The sequence below is a fragment of the Populus nigra genome, chromosome 9, assembly GCF_951802175.1.
Source record: "Populus nigra chromosome 9, ddPopNigr1.1, whole genome shotgun sequence".
NCBI classification, from domain to species: domain Eukaryota; kingdom Viridiplantae; phylum Streptophyta; class Magnoliopsida; order Malpighiales; family Salicaceae; genus Populus; species Populus nigra.
The window spans coordinates 14318165-14344537 of record NC_084860.1 but is presented as its reverse complement, the minus strand read 5'-3'; the positions used below and the strand labels follow the sequence as shown (position 1 = coordinate 14344537).

Here is a 26373-nt window from a genome sequence, read left to right as displayed (position 1 = left end):
TCATAAGAATTTTTTACTTCTTCCATGTCTCCTCCGTTGTCTATGCTCTCTCAGCTACATTTATAAAACCCAATTCCGTACATGATTTGGTTTACAGTGGGGTGATAAATTGAGGTGATTAATTTAAAATGTTGTTGTTTTAAAAAATATTTTAAATATTTTTTTAAAAAAAGGATTTTACCTGCATTTTGATATGGATAATTGGGCATGAGGTGACCCCTTAATTTTGACCTTTTAATTTACTAGTTTGATTGAATAATTACCACGAAATTTAATATAAAACATAGCTCAAATAAAGTGCAAAAATAAATTTAATTGTTTTGGTATGCTATATTAAAAATAAAATTTTAAAAATAAAAAAATATTTTAAAAAATAACCTAACCATAATTCTAAAATACTTTTAATTTGAATGGATGGATGGTTCCGGGAAATTTCACTAACCAGTAAGCAAAACCAAACCCTCCCTCTCCCTCTCCCTCTCCCTCTCCCTTAATGGAATCGTAGATAGGAAGTCTGAAACGGTGAAATCTTTTCTCACACCAATCCTAAACTTCCCAAAACATCCCTCGCAAAAAAAAATCACATAATTAAATGCGAGAAATTAGGAGTCGTTTTTCCATTATTCACTATAACTTGTCCACCTATCTTTCCTCTCCTATCCTCTCTCAAAACCCCTTCCTCACCGAACCCAACAAAACAAAATAAACAGGAGAGAATGAAAGGGTGTGAGCTTTGTGGGGGTTCAGCAAGAATGTTCTGTGAATCAGACGAAGCTAGTTTATGTTGGGATTGCGATGAGAAAGTACACTCTGCCAACTTTCTTGTAGCTAAACACTGTAGAACCCTTCTTTGTCAAGTCTGTCAATCTCCAACTCCTTGGAAAGCCTCGGTGTCTAAATTTGCTCCTACTGTTTCCATATGTGAATCTTGTTTTACTATCCCTAACAAAACAAAAGAAACAGAAGAGAGAATGAAAGGGTGTGAGCTTTGTGGGAGTTCAGCAAGGATGTATTGTGAATCAGACCAAGCTAGTTTATGTTGGGATTGTGATGAGAAAGTGCACACTGCCAACTTTCTTGTTGCTAAACATTGTAGAACCCTTCTTTGTCAAGTCTGTCAATCTCCAACTCCTTGGAAAGCCTCGGGGTCTAAATTTGCTCCTACTGTTTCCGTATGTGAATCTTGTTTTACTATTCCTAAAAATAAACGACATTTCCAATCTGAAAACGTCATGACGAGTGATCAAGAAAGTCAAGGAGGAGGAAATGATTTAGATGAGTCTGAAAATGATCAAGAATCTGATGACGAAGATGATACTGATGATGACAGCGATGAAGACGAGGATGAGGAGGAGGAAGATGAGAAGGAAGAAGATGAGGATGGAGACAACCAGGTGGTGCCATGGTCAGGTCCTACTGCGTCGTCGTCGCCATCACCTGTGCCACCTGTGGCTAGTTCTAGTAGTGAAGAGGAGACTTCTTGTGCTGGTAGAAATGGATTCTTGAAACGGATGCGAGAGAGTAATGTTGATCTTGATTCTGATGTTAGTCTCTTTCTTCTTTCATCTTTGATCTGTTTCTTGTTTTCAGCTTTGGTATTAAATTTTAGAGGCACATTATTTAGAGAATTGGTGCATCTTAGGAAATATTGAGTTTTTTTTCTTCCTTTTCTTTTTTTACCCTTTTAGGTTACAAACTTTGGTTTGTTTAATAAATTTAATATCAATGAATGCAGGATGAAATTGGATGTTCCTCTTCTCATAATATAGGAGGTCGAATATTGAGCGATCATGAAGGGAATTCTTTGAGTTCATTGAGGCCATGGAAGCAAGCAAGAACAAGTGTTAATGTTGAAGAAGATGGTTAAGCAGGGTCAAGATCAAAGGTTGTTATAGACACCATCAAGAGACTGCAAAGAGACATGGTCACGAATGGAGAAAACGCGTCTGCTGCTATTCTTGGGATCTGCATATTTGAGTAGAGATCAGAGCCTTTGATTTCAGTCCCTACTAACTTTCCTCTTACGATTAATTAATAACCATACGTTTTGTCATAGTTTTTGAATCATAATTAATTATTATGTCATTTTCTGTTGCTAACATAAGCTTTCTTTCTTTCTTTCTTTCTTTCTTTTTCTTTTTCTTTTTCTATTTGCATAGTTTGTACTTTGTACTGTACATAAGAGGTTTCTCCATGGTGTGTACAGAATTTAGTATTTGATTATTACTTTATGCTATTTTCCTTATTGTTTTCTTACCATGGAAAAAGTGTATGTGTGCCGGTAAAAACATCCTCAAGTTGCTAATGGTCAATTATTTAAGAGTGGGTCACGAATTTTATTTGGTGTGGAAATGACAGTTGATTTGCCATTCCCCATTGTTACACCTACTTTTGTTTCAATAATACATTACTCTTCACTGTAGAGAGAAGAAAAAAAGTTCATCCCTGATTCTTGAATTCAAGCCTTGAGTTCTAACCGCGTACAGAGGGGTAATGCTGATTATTGACTAAGGTGGGTGGTAGGGTAGATGTAAATACTAATAACACTTTGGTCTGCGTGTAAGAGCTTAGTTAATCTTTTGTATTCTTTAAGAAAAATATGTTTCAGATTCATATGAACTTACAAGTTACAAAAATAACATAAAATGGGATTCCTAGTTAGCTAGTTCTCAACGGATGCCATGTACCAACTCAAGCCCATGGAGTTAATGATCTGGAACAGAATGAAGCGTGGGAGAGGTATTTGGCCTTTACGCTGCACTATTCATGACCATCCATCACAAAAATAACGTATAGTCTCGCCTATATTGTTTCATGGCTAGCAAATAATTAAGGTTAAGCTGTCACATATCAACCGGTAGAGTCCATACTGACATAGCTGCCCTCTTTGAATATAAATGATATGACATTATAGATAGATGAAATGAACATGAACAAGAACAGGAACAGGAACAAGGGAAGATGCCCAGAAAAAAGAAAGTTCGTAAGTGGTACTGAGTGGACCCAGATGTATTTGAAGTTAACAACTTGTGGTCTTGGTGGCAGCAAGCCATGAACATTGGCTACAGTTGGGAAAAGAGTGTGGTATGGCTGATAGAAAACAAAACCCACTAAATTTATCATAAAATAAGTAAAAAGAAATCCACTTGCTTTTGGTCTATATGGTTTTGGTGATAAATTTGCTTTATTTAATAAAGGGCTTTGATTTCAACTGTGATGTTGATTGCACAAACTTTGATTTCTTAATTATCTTCGTTACTGTGGCAGATATTTTGGTGTTGAGTGGTTACTTTAAAGAGAATTAATATATAGGTTTTGCTTTGCTGGGGACAATGTTGCTAGATTTAAATCATTGAGATCAAGTTTTCTAAGTAATTTCTCGTTTTCGTTATCTCTTACTCGCTCTCATTTGAATATAAATCCTTCAAGATCTCTTACAACACACATAATAAAAAATAATTAATAAATAAACTTGTGATCAGTTTATACAATCTATATTGCCAATACCATGCAAGGCTTCTTAAACCCAAGGAAACCAATAAAAAGTTAATGTGTAATCTATTCAAGAAACAAGATGGTTTCACGTGTAAAGGCAATTGAGGCCTACAAACTTGTCCTTAGTTCTGACATTCATTTTAAACCTTGAAATAACCTTTTATGTTCGGAAACCTTATTTCAGTTTCAAGACTTTTACCTACCTTCAGTTTTAAATTCATCGGTAAGTCCTTTAATCTGTATAAAGATAATGTTTTTATTGTCAATGGTAATGTGAATGATAGATTATTCAAACATCATTTGAATCATACATTTAATTGTAGCCTTATGATTATGCATGGTAATAATATTGGCATTAAGCTTAGAGTTATAAATGAGAGATCCTCTGTGTCATGGCATAAAAGATTAGGTCATATTTTTATTGATAGAATTAAGAGATTGGTAAATGATGAAGTCGTTGAGGCTCTTGACTTTACTCATTTTAGTATTTATGTAGATTATATTAAAGAAAAGCAAACAAACAAGTCCAAAAAAGTGTCAGGATGACACTTCTATGTTTTAGATATTATACATATTGATATTTCAGGTGTTTATGATATGTGTTTTAATGGTAGGAGATATTTCATTATCTTTGTTAATGATTATACATGATATATGTATCTCTATTTTTCTTATGATAAAAGTAAAACATGAGATGTTTTTAAAGTCTATAAAGCATAAGTAGAGAAACAATTAGGCAAATAAATTAAGATTATGATATCAAATAAAGATGATGATTGTTTTGGCATGTATACTGAAAAAAGATAATTGTTAGGTCTATTTAAAAGTTATTTTAAGGAACAAGGCATTATGGCACAATACACAATGCCAAGCTTGCCATCTTAAAATTGTGTTGTTGAAAGGATAAACCAAACATTGATGGATTGGTGAGGAGTATAGTTAGTAACTCTAATCTCCTATTGTTTTTGTGAGTGAATCTCTAAAAACTGTGACATATATACTAGTGTAAACCCTTAATAAAAAAAACTATAAGTTAACCAAGTTAGCATTAAGTTAAATGAATGGAAGCATGTGGGATCTAAAGTGTAAATAAAAAAAAACTAACTAATTATGTAATAAGTGAAATTGAAATTATAAATAGATGAATAGTGATTACAAGGACATAAATGGCCGACCAAATGAGGAAGGGAAGAGGAGAGAAAAACTTGTGAGAAAACCTTGAAATTGCATCCTAAAGACATAAAAAAAAACTAGATTAAGTGATCAAAGGATGTTAGAAGAAGATTTGGGCAAGGAAAATTGAAGAATTCAAGCATTATTTCTTTAAGGGAAGGCATAGTTTTGAGAGGTAAAAGAGGGGAGGAAGAGAAGTGAAAAAAAAAAGTTTCCTAAGCTTTTTAACCTTTCATTTTCTTTAGATTGAAACGTAATAAACTCTTGCAAACTAGTTATTTTGTGTGGTTTTGTGTAAAATGAATTATTGAAATGTTTAGTGTAGAGATATGTTAAGATTTCTACGTTAAGGTGTTAGGATTGTGGAAATTATGGATGAATAATGATGATATGGGTAAATAATGAATGGGTAAAGGTTAAATTGAATGAATTGAATGGGAGTTTAATTCTTGCCATGTTTAGGGTTTTAATTAATGTATGTAGGAATAATATTTAGGATAATTGATGTAATTACGAATTGTATAGTGTAGAATTGTATTGGTTGGAATGAATGATAAATGAATAATATTTGATTTGAACTATTGGGAAAAGAAAAACTCACTCTTAGATGTTCTTTGTGTTTTCGCAAAAATTATAGAATTTGGGTTGACTTTATTTGGATTGTTTGTTGATAAATGATGTAAAATTATATTAGTTTAAGTGTTGGATGATAGTTTAAGGTGTTAATTGTGAAAGTTTTGAAAGAAACATATTCATTTTGTAATAAAGAAAAGTTTGGCTAACATGTAGGTAAATAGGAAAGTATTTTATATATATATATATATATATATATATATATATATATATATATATATATATAATTGAAGGTCAAATAATGCTTGAATATGTTAGTCTTGATATTAAAAAATGAGGCAAGGTATGAATTGAAAGAGATTGAAGAGAAAAATCATTTCCCACCTTAGTGAATAATTTGGTTAGGTATAAAATAAAAAGAAGTGATGGGTTTTTTATTTAATTGAATGTTCATTAAATTTAAGTGTGCTAGTTAAAGGAATTAATCTATGGGTTCAAGTGTGATGTATAAGTTTTTGAAAGGAATTTCCTTGATTTTTCCTTCTGAAAAAATATGTTAAGAAAGGAATTGCCTAAATGGGGAATATTGTTGCTTGTAAGTGGGTTTTAAAACCAAAAGATACTTTTTAGGTAATATTAAAAAATATAAGCCAAAACTTGTAGCTAAAGGATTCACTCAATAAGAAAGAATTAGTTATCATGATTTCTTATCTCATGTTTCAAATAATGATTCATTTTGGATACTCATGACATTGGTATCGCATTTTGAGATAGAGTTGTATCAAATGAATGTAAAAATGATTTTTTTTTATGAAGACCTAAAGGAAGAGGTTTATATGTAACAACTAAAAAAATTCATTTTAGAAGGGAACAATCACTTGGTTTGTAAGCTTAAAAAATCTATAAATTGACTAAAACAAGCCTCTCGTCAATGATATTTAAAATTGCATAATGTTATTTCTTCATTTGATTTAATAGAGAATATCATGGATGAATGTATATACTATAAGATCAATGGGAATAAAATAATTTTCTTAGTCTTATATGTACATAATATTCTATTTGCTTCAAGTGATTTGGGTTTATTTCATGATGTTAAGAGATTTCTCTTAATGTAATTTGATATAAAAGATATAGGCAAAGATTTTTATGTTATAAGCATAAAAAATTAGAGAGATATTATAGAGATTTTATATGAATAATTATTCATCTAGTGTTGCACCTATTGTTAAAGGTGACACGTTTAGTTTAGAACAAAGCTCAAGGAATAATTTAAAGAGTAAACATATAAAGAACATTTCATATACTTCCGTAGTTGGAAGTTTAGTATATGCTCAGGTTTGTACAAGACCTGACATTGCTTATACAATTAAAATATTAAGCAGATATTAAAGCACTTTAGGTTTAGACCATTAGAGAGTTACTATAACATCTTGATAACCCAGCACACATCATTCACGACATCATTTAAGGTTTTTAGGAAATCACTAGATTTTTTTTACTTGGATGAAAAGTATCAATGTTTTCTAACTCATTAATATTCTACCAAAATTTCGGCAAAATCTTCTTTGTATTTTGAACATTCCAAGTGTCGACATTAAATCAAAACACAATCAAGTACACTTTTTATCCATAAAACCACATAAGAATCATTCTTCCACCTCTTATCCAATCATCATAGATCATATCAACATTTCCTCATTTATTTTCAGTAGTATTTATTAGTCACATTAACCATAATAATAAGACGTCCAAACATATAAAATGGAATTCTATAATAAACTATCATTTATTATATAAGTTAATTAATTGTATTATTCATACCCAAGATACTACAACATCATGATATAAATTTAAGAATTTAGATTTACAAAGTTCCAAAAAAAATACATAATTACAACTAGTCATTAATATTACATAATTAAATCTTGTTACATATCAAAATAAAATGTCTATAAATCACAACCCTAAAAGATTGATTCATAACCACCTAAGTCTAATGCAAAAGGTAACAACTATTAACTGCTCCTAGCAGACTTGTGAGGTACGTGTAAATAAGATCAATTTCATTTATTAAACTTGTAGATTAATAGTTTACTTAAGTTTTAATTAATATCCAAACTTTTTATCTAGACATTCTTATAACCATTCTTTCAAATCATTTAAAAATTTATCATTACATTGATCCATTTAATCCAACACTAATTTTACAATACTCGTAAATCAATTAATCATCTCAGCATTCCTATATAGAAGCCAATCATTTGGTATTCTTTCATGAACATCAATCAATTTGACAAACCTATTATAGTTTCTAATTAATTCGGCATTCCAAATTAGAAGCCAACAATCTAGTATTACTTTTTGAATACCCATCAATTCAGTGAACCCATCTTAGTTGCCAATCAATTTGGCAGTCTCAATTAGAAGCCAACATTCTGGTATTCCTTTTTGAATGCTCATCAATTCAGCGAACCCATCATAGTTGCCAATTAATCCGACATTCCCAATTAGAAGCCAACAATCTAGTATTCCTTCTTAAGTACCTATCAATTCGGCGAACCCATCAAGGTTGCGAATAAATCCAGCATTCCTAATTGAAATCCAACAATCTGATATTTTTTTTTGAATACCCATCAATCCAACGAACCCATCCTAATTATCAATCAATCTGGCATTCCCATTTAGAAGCCAACAATTTGGTATTGTCACTTGAATGTCAATCAATCTTTACAATATACAATTTTTTCTCTCTCCAATTAAACTATCAAATATCACAATTCTACATTTCATAAACTATCAATTCACCATTATAGATAACAAGCAGTTTATAAAGTAAAGTTTACCGTAAGGTACCAAATACCTACCTGCAGTCTGGCTATGTCCAACTCCTCTAGTTTGTCGAACCACATCTCCTGTATTGACAGGTTTTCAACCAATTATTATTGTATCAAAAAATACTCATTCATCATAACATCTATTATAATTTCACCCAGTTATTTATCCATAACTAATTTATTTTTTTTCTTTTCCAACTTATTTGATATAATTCCTTTTATCATATAATTACTTAACATCTAACCTTCTTTTTTTTTTGTTATAATGTTGACCATATCATTCTTGGGAAAAGTTATATTTTCTTTTCTAAATCATCATCAATATATCCTAAATCATTAGTTAAACAAAATTCAACTTAGTTACAAGCTAACTCATAATTTCTTCAATTCTTCACTCAATTGCTATAATATTCTCATTTAATTCACATAAAGGTTTTTATTACTTAAAAATCATGAAGATTCTTATAAATTCCAAAACATTTCCTAACATTTCTTTAAATATTATTCACATACAACTTATTAATGAATCCATGAAATCTCAAAATCCTTTCTCATTTTTTTTTTGGCACCAACATCATCCGTACTCTAGGTTTTCTTTTCTTGCCTATTCACTATTTGGCTAATTCAATCTCATTCTATATTTTTTAGTTACATTTAAATAAACATGAATTCCATTTCATCATGCTTTAATCCCAACACAACAAAAACTCACTTTAAATTCAACAATTCCTTAAAGGCATTAAATTCATAAAACATCAAAAATTCATATTCATCACATAAAAATAGAACCACTCATCAAAGTAATTACCCATATATTCAATTATCATAATTACAATACAATTTACAAGAATAACACACATGTGTTAAATCTATCTTTTTGTCTCTCAATAGCCAGCTCCTAGGGCTTCACCATCTATCAAAATTTCTTTGTTATTTCAACATAATTTCACTCATATTACACCCTAAAATAGTTCTAAGAATCAAATTTCAAAGAACTTTTCCCCAAACTTCTCTTATGAACCCTAATCCTTTTTTTTTTAAGTTTGCTTAAAACTATTTCAATTCTTCTCAAACTACTTTTAAACACCTTACCTAATGATAATTTGAATTTTGAAAGCAACCAGTTAAGGTTCCTGGCACTCTCCTTCTTTTTCCTTTGAATTCTTATTATTCCCTCTTTAAAACCCTTACTTTCCCTCTCTAAATCCCTCTCCCAAATCCTTAGCTTAAATGTTTATTCTTTTTTTAATCTTCTCTACATGGCTACACTTGATTTCAAGGGATTTCAAAACTCGTAATCTAGATCATAAGCTTAGGATTAGCCCTATAGAAGATAAACCCAAAAGGAATCACAAAGCTAAATTTTCAATCAACAAAATATTGAGGGGTGAAATTGAAAAAATAGCTAATTAAAAAAGGATAAAAAAACAAAATAAAAAACAATCAAAAGAATAAGAACTAAATTTGATATAAAAATAATCTGAAATCAAATTCTATAGGAAAAATTAAAAAAAAATCAACTAAAATAAGGATTAAAAACAAATAGCAATAAAAACAATGAGGACCAAACTTGATATAAAAAAAATTAAATATTGAGGGATAAAATTAAAAAATAATATCAATAAAAAAAAGATTCAAAACAAAATAAATAACAGTCAAAAGGATGAGGATCAAATTTGATACAAAATAAAATTTCAAGACACCTTTCAATTTTAGGAGGTCAACATGAATCCCGAGAAAAAGAGAGAGAAAAGAGGGAGGATCAAAAAAAAAATTGATTGTTGAAGCCCTACTATCGTGCTCATGTTGACACGTGTTGGACCATCAGAAAGAGTGCTGCAAGCCACTTTTAAATACCACTACGAAAGCCATTGTTTGGTTTTTAGGTGACACCTCACGCACCACCTAAACATAGTAGTTGTCTCTCATATGTTGGTATATGCATTACACGCGTCAATATATATGCCTTACTTGTTTATCCCATACCCCATGTTTATTTTATTTTTTATTTTCATCCCTTAATACTTACATGTTTTAAATTATCATAATTTTGTTTTATCTTGAAAAATTGAGCACCAGAGATTTCCCTCGATAATACAAGATCCTGGTATCAAAACAACAAAAACAAACTATCAAGTCATATCTCAAATAAAATCAGTGCAAAAGGATCAAATTAAAAGAAAAAAAGTTGAAGGGCCAAAATTAAAAAAGAAACATAAACTCCCCCCTTGACCATGTAAATCAGTCCCTAACGTTGGCAAAAAAAAAGGTTGAACATTTCATTAAGCCTCAAATTTAGTCCGTGAAACTTTAATTATTTTAAATCAATTAAATTGAGTTGTGCTTGACCAAACCAAGAATAAACCGAGCTACATAATATTTCCCTGACATCTCAAGATTCTCACGCGCATGCATATATATATATATATATATATATATATGAAAAAGAAATCACTGAACCAATAGCAAATCAAAGCAATTCTAAATGATAAAATAAGAAGGCAAAGAAATTAAGGTAACGTTTGGGAACGCGGTTCAACCCGTATTTTTAAAAATTTTGAATTTTTTTTTTTGTAAACTTTAATATGGTTTGTACATTTTGGATTGTTTTGATGTGCTGATGTAAAAAATAATTTTTTTAAAAAAAATATCATTGACATGCATTTTGGCATGAAAAGTTATTTCAAAAGCACCCACAACTCTATTATCAAACAAGCTCTAAGAGATCAAAGTATAAAAGTTTATAGAAAAAAAAAACATTGTTGGAATAATAAGCCCCTCACAATCTATAGTGAAAGACTGGGGGCTTAGATTTTTTTATAATTGATAATTTACAAGTTTCTTGTGGGCCTTGCATGACACCAAAATCTCTGAAAACTAAAGCAAAGCAATAACTTTAAAAAAGACACCCATTAAACTCAGTTTCTAGCACGAACAGGACAAGTTTCCATCACGCTAAAATCCCTTTCAAAATTTCAACATATTAGCAAGATACATTCTATCACATATCAACTGGTAGAGTCCATGCTGACATTATAGCTAGATGAAATGAACATGAACAAAGGAAGATGCCTAGAAAGGAGAGACTTAAAATGTGGTTCTGAGTGGATTGCAGTTGACAACTTGTGGTTTTGGTGGCAGAGAGCAATGAATATTGGCTACAGAAGGGAAAAAGAGCGTGTGGTATGGTTTATAGAAAGCAAAACCCTACTAAATCTATAGCATAAAATAAGTAAAAAGAAATCCACTTGTTGTGGGTCTATATGGTTTTGGTGATAAATTTGCTTTATTTAATAAAGGGCTTTGATTTCGTATCTCCATTGCAGTGGATGCGAGCTAGCATTTGGGTTTTACCTTGTCCCGCTCATATAAGATTAAAGGACTAATTATATTTAATGAAGCTTTTGTCTTAACAAGAAGGACAAATTAGAGCATGTGGCCCATCCCATCAAGTTGAGTCGAGGAAGCAAGGTATATTGGATCCTACAATATGATGCATAATGCATTCTACCTATGAATTTTATAGACCGATTCTAGGCCATTATGTAAATAAAAAAAAAAAAAAACTCAATTATTGAGGAAAAGAATCTCCTTACATTTTCTAAATACTTTTTTATTTGATGTTTACATTTTTAGATTATGTTAATGAATCTGTTGAAAGCACTTGAGAATCATGTGCACAACAAAGAAAAGAATTAAAATAAACTCCCTAATCAATTGCTCTTTGTGACATCACCCGAAGATTTTTCTTTTATTATTGTGATAGTTGAATTGTTGCGTGTTAGAATTTATTTCTTTTTATTATATTTTGTTGATAGATATATTAAAAAAATAATTAAAAATCACGTGTATAACAAATAAAAAACCAAACTTTAAAAATAAAATATTAAACAATATAAAACTAAATGAAGGAAGAAACAAGTGGAATAAAAACCTAAAGAAGAGTAATAGAAGAAGAAACTATTTTTGCTTGCAGGTTGATAAATCTTGAACTTTTTAGATGAGTGTTTTTTATTTTTGTAACAAAAAACTATGTAAAGACAAATTCAAATTCAAAGTTAAATTAACTTGAAATTATATAATTTAAATTTTAAACATAAGTAAAAAAGTGAGAGTTGAACCGATATGACCGGATCAACTCGACGGATACAAAAACAACTCAGATAAATGGTAAAAATATTGTTTGACTAAAAACAATTCAAGCCAACTTTAAAAAAAAAACAAACGTTGAGATGACGATATATTGAGTCGACCCAAGTCAACCTGGGTTAACCTTTTCAAATTCATGACCCATGTCATGAAATCATGATAACCCCAAATCAAAACAAATTATGAAACTCAATTACCAATAAACTCATTGTTAAATAATGAAATTAAGAAAAAATTCAATCTTAAAAAATGACACAATAAAATGATATTTATAAACAAAATTACAAATTTAAACAAAATTATAAAATATCATTGGCAGTCTTGCAAGGCCTTTCTAAAATCTGATTACCTTAAAATTTTATCATGAGACATAACAATAAGTAAGGAGACTCCTCGTCAACATTTAACATGATCCAACGGTCGGATTGAGATATATAATTAATAACGTAAAATTAGATAATATTTATTTTTAAAAAAATGCAAAAAAAAATACTATTTAGCTGAACAGAATAACTAGAATTTCGACAACATATCCAGAATAGATCAAGATTCTGAGCGAGAAAAAATTTATTCAATTTATTCTACTTTTTAAACTGGAATGAAATATAAAAATTATTCTACATACATAGAATTGAATGAAATTTACAATCTTGATATAGACGGAGCCGATTTAATATTTTTAACGGTCCCAAAGGACCATCAAGTTTGACCATACGATACTAGATAAACAGGAATGATTAAGATCGAACAGCACGATTTCAACGATTTCCGTCGCCTCTGTTGGAAAAGGAATCTCTCAAATCCCGTGAGAAAATAAAGTCTTAAAAGTTTAGCCACCATTGAAAGTGAACTATATTTTCCTTAATCCTTAGGAACTTGTCTACGACTTCGTTGTCTGTATGAATGGTTTGACTGACCATCCTCCCTGTCCTTCACTACGGGGAGGTAGGGATGATAACTACATCTACGTAGACACTTACAAGTTGCTTGTTGGCCGTGCACGCCACCGCAATCTCGGAAAACTAAAGCTAAGCATGAAGGCACTCATTAAACTCAGTTTCTAGTACGAACACGACAAGTAGAATCCCTGTCATGATTTCAACACATTAGCAAGATACATTCCATCATTGCAAACACTTGCAAAGCTAAGTCAACCAGTTCTGTCACCCAGCAACTGTCCAACATTGTCCCTATTCCCAATCCCGCCGGAACTTGTCAATCTTGTGCTGCGCTAGATGATAAAAACACCACAAGTACCGCCCAAAAAGTTGTTGCCCAAGAGCATATTTACATGGTATATATTTTTTTTTCTTTCGAATATTTTTATAATTTTTTTTTTAAAATGAGACTAATTTCATTTAGGTTCGTAATTGTTTTTCTCAATAAATAAAAACACCACAAGAACAGCTCAAAAGTTGTTGCTCAAAGAGCATATTTGCAGGGTGTATTTTTTTATTCTTATTTGAATATTTTTATATCTTTTTAAAAGATGAGATTAATCCCATTCAGATTTGTGGTTGTCCCTCCTAATAAGTATGCTTCTTGGGAATCGAACTTGTGTTCTCATTCTTGCAAGGATATAGCAATACCTTAACCGCTAGACCAACACTTCATTGGTATATTTACAGGGTATATATATAAGTGTAATAATTGTTGTTTTTAAGTATATTTAATTTGAAAATATATTAAAATAATATTTTTTTTATTTTTTTAAAATTATCTTTAATATAGGCCTGTCAAAAAGATTTAAAAACTTAAAAAAAAAATTAATTTTTAAAAACATGTTTCAGCTATATTTCCAAATATTAACTTACCTGTGGATGCTTTATAAGAAATACCGAGTTCGAGGCTTCACCAAGTTGTAGTCTCATTACCAGTCATTCATCAGGATCTTGGGCCCGGTAAGGGAATGCAGCCTACAAAATGGCACAGATCCCTGCTATATTTGGGAAAAGGTTCAAAACCTGGGCCCAATTCCTTAAACACAAATATATGTGGTTTTAGTTCAGTGTTTATAGTTAATATTTTTTAAAATGTTGAAAATATATTAAAATAATTTATTAAAATTTTTAAAATTTATTTTTTACATTAAAAAATCAAAATTATATAATTTTTTTTAAAAAAATATATTTTGAAAAGCGTTCTTGTAGGGTTGCTTATTCAAATTACAGGTTCAGCCATGATTAAGCAACTCGTTCATAAAAAGCAAACAACTTCTTCTTAAGTGGGAACAAAAGAAGTAAAGAGAAGCAATCTTCAACACCAAAATGATGTACATTACAATCCATTGAAACACATTTCCAAAAGCCTACATGAATATCCAGAAACCTCACATCAATGATCAGCCGTACAAATATTACAAATCCTCCCAAGTTTCAAATGTGAGAAACATTGGACAAGAATCACACGGGAGATAAGAGCATTCCTCTACAATCTGTCTATTGGAAAACAGTAGACCCAAACAAGATCATCTTATTAACTACTCGGCTTCTTCACCTAATCTCTGCTGACAGCGACAACTCCATTATATCTACAAAGACAGACAACCAAATATCAAAATTATATCTACATGGCAATCTAAATGTAGTAGAGAGAGACATTAAGGGAAAATGCACGCCCAAAACAAAAGGGGAAAGGGCAATTATGGGGTCCATCCTCATAATGCCATGTGTATAGCATACATGTGGCCAAATAAACAAGACAAACGTTGCATGCACTGAGCAGGGGGGGGTGGAAGGAGGGGCAAGACGACACAAGATTGCATCGATACATGCAAAATAAAAATACAGGAAAAAAAAAACATGATTCCAGCCTAAACTGCATACCTGCTATGTAGATGAACTAGTCGCAATAAGGTAGTTCAAACTAGGCATCTGTCAGGCACAAGCAACCAACAGTAAATCATTTAAAAACCAACAGTGTATTGAAAAGCAATATTAAAAATCCAAAACATTTATGAAACAAACACAACCAAGCGATAATAGCAATAACAGCAATTCAACCAACATCCAGTCCAAAGAAATCACTTCTTGAACAGAAACAGCACAGCTAACACAATCACTCAGATAAAGGATTTGCAACCAACAATTAGGATAAAGTTACTGAAGTTTCATTAAAAGAACAATATGATATAACAGCAGCACAGAATCTTCAACAAACAGATTAAATGTCTTTATGTTACATCCAATCTAAAATGAATGTACAGACAATGATCCAAATACAATTTACCTCTCTTCTTTCAGCTATTTTAAATATGACACTATGAAACAAAGAATTTCTCAATTGTGCCGACAGGTAAGTGTTAAAATACCTATTCTGTACAGGTAATTAAAGAGTTGCAAATCACAGCAATGGATCTTATTCCAACCACCATTGAGTAGCTAGACTATGACCTCCCTCAGCCAAGGGAGAATCATTAAATAGAAGCAACAAGGAGAAGAAGACAGTCTCCAAGACAGTCAATTTACAAATTGTCGTGTTCATGCAACAGCAAGCATTATACATGGACTTCGTGTTCATGAAAAAGCTATGCAAGGCGAACAAAAGCCTAAGCATAGTCACAACAACACTCTCCTGTGAAGCATTCTAGAAAAACTTAAAACAGATGATAAAGACTAATACAATAAATCTGATTAAAACATCTAATACTAGAATGATTATGTATATTGCTCTGCATCTGCTGTCGTAAGACCAGCAAAATTGAAAGGAAAAAAGAAAAACTTATCCATCAATCCAAAGCCCAGGAAACCTTCATCACATTGCATTAATGAGATATAGTGGTACTTCACCAAGCATTATACATGGACTTTGGTGCTTAATTGTCATTGATAAGCCTTATCAATTGCCATCAATACCTTGCTGCTATTTATTTTCTCTACAGAGCAACAATATCAAATCGCCATCAATCCAAAGCCCAAAAAACCTTCATCACATTGCATTAATGAGATACAGTGATGCTTCACCAAGCATTATATATGGGCTTTGGTGCTTAATTGTCATCAATAAGCCTTATCAGTTGCCATCAATAGCTTGCTGATATTTAATTTCTCTACAGAGCAATAATATCAAAGCACCATCTAGCTCAGTGGAAATACGAAATGAAATGACTCCTAGTTGCAACACACTCTCGCCTGCTACAAATTTCATCTGATAAGACATATATATCTCTAGCTCAAATCAACCACATCTTTAACCAAATTTTACAGGTACCCAAAGGTCCAAAGTCATGCTTATAATTCAGAAAGCATTTCAACTATCTAATACATCTTCAAGGCAATATTGCAACAATTCTCTAATATCCAGCCATGTAAAATATCATGTCACCCATGAGAAGACCAATCTCACAAATTCACAAGTAATATATTTTGTGCTATTTATACACAACATCAACCACTAAAGAAAACAAGAAAATAATTGTAGTTCTGAAATTTCTATTGCCGCATAAGCTCTTACATGTAAATTTAACTATGTTTGACTAATTCACTCAGCTGATGATGCAAAATTTAGGATGATGTGTCCTATTCACATGAACCATAATCTGTGCCAACGATCTCATAATAATATTAAGGAAAAAAAAATCCAATCATGCATAATCAATACCAGCAACGGCAACCATATAACAAAATAACAAAACACAAACAACAATCACATCAGCTATTTAAAGTAAGAATTTTCCTACTACTCAATGTAGATTAGCATGAGAATACCACAATGAAGCCAAATAAGCAGAATCCGCTTTCTATAGCAGTGAAAAAGGCCAGTACCCATTACATTTTATAACATCAAAAGATCCTGCACGTTTTTAGATGCCAGCTCCAACTCAAAGCAACCCTACTTTCATCACAACAGCTTGTTATCCTACAAGCACCATTCAAATTTTGTGCTCCAGATTTCATAAAACAAGCCAACTATTTAACACCTCATCATTGCAATATTTCACGAACACTACAAAACTCAACGATTCCAGGATCACAAGTTACCCACGAGAACATCATCATCCTAAATCAAAATTACTCCATTCTGTCCTATTTATATGCAACTTTGATCTCTCAAAAAATGAACTCTGACCTAATCTAAATTTGCTAGCACCCAATCTGACCTAACCTGATCAAAAAATGAAAATTGCTCCACAACCTAATCTTCCTATACATCACCAGCATTTGCATACACTAACAAACTTGTAACATCATAAACCAAAAAAAAATTCAAAATCAGCAATAACCAAATCCACAACCACATAACAAATCCTAACCTTTAGGTTTTCCCTCTGCAGCCTCCACATCCTCTGGCACATTAACAACCGCCTCCAGGTCAGCCACACCGCCATCCTTATCCTCAGGATATCTAACAACCACGACTGGACATACACAGTGATGAACACAATAATCACTTACACTACCCAATCTCTCATCACTCCCTCTTTTCTCCGCACCAAACCCTCTACTCCCCATAATAACCGCACTCAACCCTAACCTCTCAACTTCAAGACACAGCCTCTCCTTCATATCATGATCTTTCACAATATGAATCTTATACGGGATCTGCGCTTCCTTTAAAGGCCTTGCAAGATCGGCCGCTTTCGACGCAGTGAAAGAATCCTCATCGTCCTCGTTCTGTTGCTGCGGCTTCTCACTACTGTCATTTTTACTGTCAATTTCATTATTAAATTTGCTAGTATTGTTCAAAAGATCGAGTTGCGATTGCGTGGGAGTGGAGAGTGGGAGCGGGCCCCAGTCAGCACCGAAGAGAACGGATGTAGGGCTGACGTGGAGGAGAATGACAGCATCCCCGGGACGGATGTAGTGGTCGACAGCCCAGCTGACAGCGTAGGCAGATTCATCGGAGAGGTCAACGGCGACGCCGATCTTGCGGCGGGCACCAGCGGTGGGAGTGGCGGCGTGTAGGTGGGAGTGGTGGTGAGAGTGGCGTGGGGAAGAAGGGTGGTGGATCTTGATTGTTGGGAGTTGTGGGTGGTCTGGATCTACTGGATTTTGTTGTTGCTGTTGAGGATTCATCGCTTCTGATAAGGTTTGATGTGTTTTTATTTTAAGGTTTAGATGTTTTCTTCGTTTGCTTTATAACAAGTTTCTGATTCCTTAGAGAGAGAGATGGGACTTCGTTTTTGGTTTTGGCTTTGTCTTGTGTTCTGGTTTGGAGAGAGAAGGGAGAGGGTGACAAGTTCGGGGGTCTAGGAAGGAAGGGGGTAGAGGGCGGTGGGGACAGAAAAGTAATGGTAGGGACACGAAGTGTTTGGCAAGGGAAAAGGATTTTTGTAATAAAGGTGTGTCGGTTGGGCTGGGCTGGGCTGGGCTGGGCTGGGATGGGCTGGGATGGAAATAAAGGAACGCCCATCCCAGCTGGATATTATATATTATACCATCAGATTATCTATCCACTAGGCCTTGATTTCTTTTTCCATTGTTGAGAAAACTAGACTTCATGTAAAATAATTTGTTTTAAAAATGTTTTATTTAAAAAAAAATATCTTTTTATAATATGTTATATTCTCCATTGTTTGGTCATGTTAATGAAAAGTTATTAAACTTAATTGTTTGATATTTAATAAGTGTGAAAAATATGTGCAGAAAGAGAAACAATAAGAGCTAATTGATAATAGAAACCATATTAATTAATAAATTTAGTCGCATAAAATATTTCTTTCTTTGAGATGGAAGTTTCTTTTCTACTTTTTTAATCTAATTCTTCCTTTAGACAGCAAAATATATTATATTGATCAATTTTTATACCAAATATAAAAAGTGAAAAAAAATAGTTTATGAAAAAATGTTTCATGTGAAAAAAAATGTTGCCTAAGCGTTTTATGTATGAATTGGTATCGGTAATAAGTGGTGATGGAAAAAAAAGTTGAATTTGTGTTTTTTTATTAACATGAGTTTCCGAGTCAGTTTGTGCACACCTCGACTAATCTCACAGGCTTTGATGTTAACGACCATGTAAGTCTCCAGTGATCTTGAAGTTTGTAGGACTCGAACTAGTGATCTCTAGAAAACAAATATAAGATCTAACCAATTAAATTATACCTCTCAGAGTTTGAATTTGTGTTTTATAATTTGTTATTGATAAGTACTTTTCTTCATTATATTAGAAATATATATAATGTTATGATGGAAAGAAATGATAGAGGGAACAAGGATGACTTCAATGGAGAAGGAATAATGAGGTTTTAGGAGGAGGTGGGGGTTATGGGAGAGTATATTCTTCAATGCTTTTTAAGTTTATGGTGGAACTTTTGTAAGTATATAGATTTATTTTTTCTTATGTGTTGTAGCTAATTTTTTGGTTATATATAATACTAATTTTATTCTTGTAAAATATATTTGTTGGTAATAAAAGTATTTGATAGTACATAAATTTTTTATATATAAAAAAACATAAAATAGCACACTCCAACATTCCTAACATTCAAGTGGAACCCAAATAGCTAGAAATCATGGTTGTTTGGCCCTGAACAGCTATAATTCAGGTATTTTAGGTCCCAAGCTATCCAAATATTGTATGAGCACCTCCTCCCCAAGCATTTTTTAGGTCCTAGTAGCCATGCCCATGGACTTCTCAAGCACACAATTTGTTAAGTGCACATACAATTTGTTAAGTGTACGCACAACCTTTTCTACGTATAGCATATATTATTTTCTTTGTCAATGGCACTTGTCTATCATAAGCACCTCCACCAATGATGCATATGACATAGTTAGAAATGATCGTTTTCGGTTTGATTCAGTTTTAAATTAAAATAACTAATCAAACCAAAATTTATATTTTTTAAAAATTTTAAACCGAACCGAACCGACTAACCGGTTGTTGATTATGTAATTATCAACAATCAAATGAGAATTTCAAACAAAGTTTACTGTCAAATTATAACAAAACAAAGGAATGATTTCCAAGTGAAACTTCAACTAGAAAACCAGTAGAAGAGGACAGAAGGTAACAAGAAAATATTTTCCCTACTTGAAAACCAAATTGTTCTTCTTTTATGAGTCCAATGAACAAACACCTTCAGACACACAAAATTGATGGGAAATTTAACATTAAGCCAAGTTATGGAAACCAAAGCAGATTTTTAAAAGTATTCTTCTATCTATTCATAAACAATTCAAGAAATTCATTAAAAAAAATATTTAAAACCCAAATCTATTTTCTCAATGAATACGAGCAAGTAAGCAATGAAAAAATACTTGGGTGTTTCCATCTTTAACCACACAAAACTAAGAAATCAGAGGGAAAAGGGAAGAAAGGAAGGAGAGTGAAGGGGCATGTGAGGGGAATGTGAGTAGACTAAAGACGGAGGGGAGTGTTGGCTGTGAGAGAAAATAAAATTAGAATAATAGGGTTTCAGTAAAAAAAAAATAAGCCTTTTATACCTAGGTTTGAAGTAAGGTTGAAACTTGGAATTGAACTGGTTCAATTCGGTTCAATCGGTTTCAAACTTTTGAAACCGAACCGAACTGGATTTTTTTTTGTTTTCTAATCGGTTAATTTAGGTTTTTTTTTGTTTGGCTTTCTCAATTAATTTTTTTTTTTTTTCGATTTAATCAGTTTTTTGATTTTTTTGATCACCCATAGACACAACAATCAACTATGACTTAATTTTCTAGAAAAATATTGTCACTTCTCCATCAATGGCAAGCATATCACACACTTCAATATTATTTGGTTCCAAGGCTTGCGTATAACACACCACCATGGCTAGTCAATGGTCTTTTCCTACATGAAGAGCACTAAATAGTATTTACAAGCACCATTTTTTCTTTCAATTGATTATCAGCTCCACAACTAATAATAAGCACCAACTTCTTCTTCATCAATGATATGCTAGTTTTTTATTCTTGATGATGTAAATTTAATGATGTATAAATACACTCAGTCACTTAATGCAAGTCTAAATTCAAGTCCATCAAATCACCAGCTTTGAACGCAATTATGAAACACTTAAATTCTATCTAAATTAAGTTTTTTCAACTTCATCAATATTTATTACTTTTAATATTTAATTATATTATATTAATGAGTCTAGTGTAAAAACAAAGTCTTTGAAATAAAAATGTTTTGCAAAAAATTATCTAAAATATGGAATATGTTTCTGTTTTCAAATTTTATCTATCAAAAAATTTTGTTTTTATTATAAAAAATTTATAGCTTTGCGATTACCCCTTTACATTATAACTCTGATTGCTAAGTCTTTAATAAGGGGGGGAAAATTCCAGTTGCACCTGAAAAATAATATTTCCTTTAGACAATGACGATATTGATATGTTATATCTGGAGGGGGCCTCAAACTTTTTTAAAGCAAAGTTGTTTTTCATGTAAACTTATGATGTTGTAAGAACATGAATGCAGCTTGGTTCATGCAATTTTACAAATGGAATCGAAGGTTATGCAAGAAGAAAGAATAAAGCACTAATTTTAAAAGTTTTTATTGTGTCAAGGTTATATCCATACAACCTTCAATGTTTCACATTAAGTTTGTAGTGAAATTGTGATTTAAATTAATCTGTTAATTAAAAAAAAGAGATAAAAAGTGAATTGTTTTGATTAAAAAAAAACTACGAGGCCTCGAAGTCATGCAAGTAAAAAGAATTATTTATTAAGTAATACTCATAATAGTTGGGATTTTCATCGCCATCTTTAACGAAGAATCAGTAACTGAAAGTGTTTTTCTTGTTTGTTATTGATGAAAAATCAATGGAAGATATAATTAAATTAATAAGTGATAAGATGTTAAATATTACAATGCCTTGGAAATTCCCTTTTATTGGTGGCTAAAAATATACATTTATAATAGGTTTTTATCAGCAACAAGGTGGTGGACGTGCTGGAGTGGTTATCGGGCGTTTATCTGTTGCAACAAAATTAACTTTTCTAGATATTAGATATCTAGAGTATCAACATGCATGCATTAGATATCTTGAAACCACGCTCAATTGTGACATAATAGTTGTTACTTTCTACCCCAACTTCAATATGACTTTTGATGATCCTCAACTTCATCACTTTTTGAAAGTCCAACTACAGATCAATGATGTTGTGGCTTAAAACAGTCATTTCTATGGACACTTAACAGCTACTCACTGGAGCATGTCTTATTGGATGATAACAAAAGCTTCTAGTTTTTTAATGTAAATAGGAAAAAGGGCTTGAAGAACAGAGAATTAGAAAAACAAGTTCTTTATTGAAGAGGCTTCTCCTTCGAGGTCTACTCTCCCAAGGTTTTCTGCCTTAAATCATGTGGACTTAAATCATGTGGACTGAAATAAAAAATTAAAGCTTAGTATGAAGTTTTCAGATTCATGAGGGATTTACGTAGATAATATATCGGTGTATTTAGAAATATGGTATAAATTATATTTTTTTAAAATGAAAATTTTTTATGTTTTTAAATCGTTTTGATGTGCTGATATCAAAAATAATTTTTAAAAAATAATAAAAAAATTATTTTCTTAGATTTATAAGCGAGAAGCATTAAACCACCATCGTTACCACAATCTCAAACATACTCTTAGTGATTGGTTGGTTGGTTGTGTTTCAACCGTGTTTGGATATGTTTTAATTAAAAATATATTTATTTTGAAAATTTAATAATTTTTATATGCTAAAATTTAAAATTTTAAAAAATATTTAAATATATAATTTTTTAAAAAAAAACACATGTATTATAATACCAAACATATTAGTAGACTGCCAAATAACTGTGTGGCGACATCCCATCAGTGACAGTTTAATGAAAGTATTTTTCAATAAATATATGTATATGCACTTAGTTAATACTCCACATACATTAAATATATATGCTCCCTGAGAAGAAACAAAATGACTATCTCAGTATATTCCTAGGTTATCATTAATAAATAAATAAAAAGCATTCTACCTTAATTCTTTATTTCCATATTAATCAAGAAAAATATTGTTTTCCCCTCAGATTAAATCAAATTCTTACATATTTTGAACTCAATCCACATAGTTGAACTTTCATTTATTCTCTAACAACAAAAACATAAAATCTCTCTCATGCATTATATGCTAGCTGCGTTGTGCAGCTGATAAATCAGAGCAGAGCGAGCATCAGAAAGTTTTTTTTTTTTTTTTGCAAAATTAATCATGCAATGGACATAGAAACAAGCCTCACTAAACAGAAAATTAGAGGCGATAGTTAGTGACATGAAGATTAGCATGAGATAAAGAAAGTAGTTAACTGGGAAAGACAAGATTATACCATTCAGATTTGTATAAACAAAAAAAAAGGAATTAGTTGAAGAATGCTTTTGAGAGATTAAAAAACAAATTTGAGAGATAGTAGTCATCAAAGTCATCAGTTTAACCACTGTAATCGTGTTTCATTGAGGCGTAGTGAAATTTTTACATTTCATTAATTGTGTTATGTAGGTCTATCATTGGACATGATCATAATCATCCAGTACGCGGTCCAAATGATAAAAGTTTGATATGAAAAGATTTACTTTTTATATGATCTTAGGGTTTGAATCTTATAGTTATTAATATGATGGTTACTGGAGGTTTACATGGTCGTTAATTTCAAGGTGTATAGGATTAGTTAAGGTGCACGTAATCTGGTCCTGATACCCACGTTAATAAAAAAAATACAATTTTAAATTGTCTTCGCTTTTATATATATATATATAACTCGTTTATTAACTAAATGTAAAAATTGTTTCTTATTTTTCAGTTCTTCAATTTTCAATTTATTGCGTGTTATATAGTACAATATTTATTGTTTAACCTCCTTTTTCCCACAGGATTCATGGTGCATGGATCCATATAGCTAAAACCATCAAATTAACAAAAAAAAAAATGAAAAGTAAAACATTACTAGTGATAATTACAGAGTTTTTGCCCTAAATGAAAAAACAAGAAAGAGAGAAAGGAAAAGGAAAAGCTGGTTAGCAGTAGCTAGGACGAAGGAGATCACTGATGATCGACCAATCTAAAGGAACTTAGCACTTATACTGAGACTAACAGTCTCCTTCTCTACATTTATACACTTATTGCAGATTTTGTACTGTTGTAAAATATATTGTGTTGTATCTGTATCTGTATCTGCACACACTAGCAGCCACGCACTGACCTCATATATACACAGCAGTGACCACAGTGTGTCTGTTAGGGAGGAAAGAGGGCTAGTTTTTCTATAGCTTGCTTTTAATCTATCTTTTTCACTTTTTTTTCAAGAACACCCTAAAAGCTTGCTTGACTCCCATAAACAGTAAAGCAGAGATGCCCTCCTTGTGTTTCAGCACATAAAAGATGTAAGGTATGTCTAGAAGAGAAATCCCTCACCTGTCTTCTAACATAAACAATAAAGATAAGAGAGAGAGAGAGAGAGAGAGAGTTGATGCTTGCTAGGGTTTTGAGCCTCCCTGTGAGGTCCTTTCACCAGGTTATACAAAAGTCTTAATATTTTTCTTAATGTATTGAAGGGAAAATGTGCAATCAAAACCAAAAATAAAACAAGAGCTGTAAATTTCTATATGGAAGTTTTATAAACATTATAGCACTAGTTAGAAGTGAAGCATATCAAACAATATGCAAGATCCTGATCGTAATTTATAGATCGTGGTCTGCCCCACTTTATTGCAGAGGTAGAACAAGCCAACAAAGTATGACCACTGCAAAATTGTATGTTGTTATAGTACTGAACAAATGCCTTAAAAAAAACCCAATTCTTTTTGGGCTATATGTTACTCAGTTCTTCACAAGGAACGTCATAGATCACAAGCGAAACAAGTCAAGATCATAAAGCATGGAAATGTTAAAGAACTGACACTGATCAGAGAGAGTGAGAGAGAGATTAAGCAAAACAAGAATATGTAGAGCACTGTTTTTGGCGTTGCTGTTAATTAGTTTAAGAACAAAAGGGAAATTATAAGCTGTGTTTAGGTTTGGGTAATCACACAGATATTGAAAAAACATAAAAAATTAACCATAACCAGACATGTTTCTTTGAATCTAATATGAAAGCTTCAGAGACAAGTCAATAGAATTAGAAGCATTAGATGCACTGTAACCACTGTAATCAGAGTAAGTTGTAACACAAAAAGCTTCACCAGTTCCCACTGCAACTGAAGCTTCTGGAGGGGGAAATTCCATCTCCTTGAAACAAGTGTTTTTACCATTTTTTCCAGGGAAAAACTCATATTCCATGATAACATTTCTGCCCAATGGGTTATTACCCTTTCTGTGAACTGCCATCACCTCTGAAGTACCCTACAAAACCCTCATAATTAAATTACCAACAAATCAATACTCTAATAAACCAAAACACAAATGAATATTAGTATTTCCATTGAAATTAAATCAATAATAATACCGTTTTTTTGTGTTCTTCTATTGACCAAATATAGTTAAGAAGCATAGTTACAAAATAATATATCACTTGAAAGAAAGATGAAGGAGATTTATAACCTCATTGTTGTTGTGGTTGTGATTGGCGTAGGGAGCACACCTTGCAGCTCTGGCACTGAATCCACCCATCTGTCCATAGACGTTAAAATAGCAAAAATGATTTTTAACAGAGAGTTAAAAAGGAATTGAAAATTAATCCAAGACTGCTTGAAAATCTTGTTGCTTATAAAAAAAATTTCCTTCTCATATAATTTCTCAAGAAACAAACAGGAAAGAAAAAGGACTAACATGCATATAGCATCAAGAAAATCAAGAACCCCTTAAAACACAAACCTTAAAGCAAAGATCACAACGAGAAGGCTCGTATTGCTGATGCTGCATTACTTTTGGGATTGAAGAGAGCTCTTTCGAAGCCTCAAAGACAGGAGCAGGAGCCCCAACCTGATGAACCGGAACTGATCCAACCAAATACGGGTTAACGAAAACCTGACCCGACCCAAACCCATCATTATTATTCACATTAAACCCAGCAACCCTCTTAACCACCACACCACCCTGGTGATCACAACCCAAGAAACCATTAAAAACACCACCATTACTACTCATTGGCACACCACAGTTAACTGTAGTACCATATTGCAGCATTTGATTATTATTATCAGTATTATAATTAGACGGGTAGTGATCATGTAACTGCTGGGTGGGTTGGAGATTGAGAGCACCAATATTCTGGTTCGCTTCAGTAATAGCCTTCCATCTTTCTTGA

General features: G+C 31.9%; 2 protein-coding genes across 2 annotated transcripts; one reads left to right on the top strand and one right to left on the bottom strand.

The window, feature by feature from the left end:
• The first annotated feature begins 469 nt into the window (after positions 1-469).
• Positions 470-2259, top strand: LOC133703117 (B-box zinc finger protein 22-like). Its single transcript, XM_062127546.1, has 2 exons — positions 470-1544; positions 1736-2259. Exons 1-2 carry the CDS (start codon positions 717-719, stop codon positions 1865-1867), a joined length of 960 nt encoding a protein of 319 aa, XP_061983530.1. The 5' UTR covers positions 470-716; the 3' UTR covers positions 1868-2259.
• A 12208-nt stretch (positions 2260-14467) lies between these two features.
• On the bottom strand, positions 14468-18464 carry LOC133703456 (universal stress protein PHOS32-like). The gene is made up of 3 exons (XM_062127986.1): positions 17479-18464; positions 15053-15100; positions 14468-14757 (listed from the first exon to the last, which is right to left on the bottom strand). Exons 1-2 carry the CDS (start codon positions 18239-18241, stop codon positions 15093-15095), a joined length of 771 nt encoding a protein of 256 aa, XP_061983970.1. The 5' UTR covers positions 18242-18464; the 3' UTR covers positions 14468-14757; positions 15053-15092.
• Positions 18465-26373: the final 7909 nt, after the last annotated feature.

What these genes read in the sequence shown, in the direction of transcription:
- LOC133703117 (XM_062127546.1), top strand. Translation starts at nt 717, where the DNA reads ATGAAAGGGTGTGAGCTTTGTGGGGGTTCAGCAAGAATGTTCTGTGAA. An exon ending in ATGTTGATCTTGATTCTGAT is followed by an intron (nt 1,545 to 1,735) that starts GTTAGTCTCTTT and finishes CAATGAATGCAG; the next exon opens with GATGAAATTGGATGTTCCTC.
- LOC133703456 (XM_062127986.1), bottom strand. Translation starts at nt 18,241, where the DNA reads ATGAATCCTCAACAGCAACAACAAAATCCAGTAGATCCAGACCACCCA.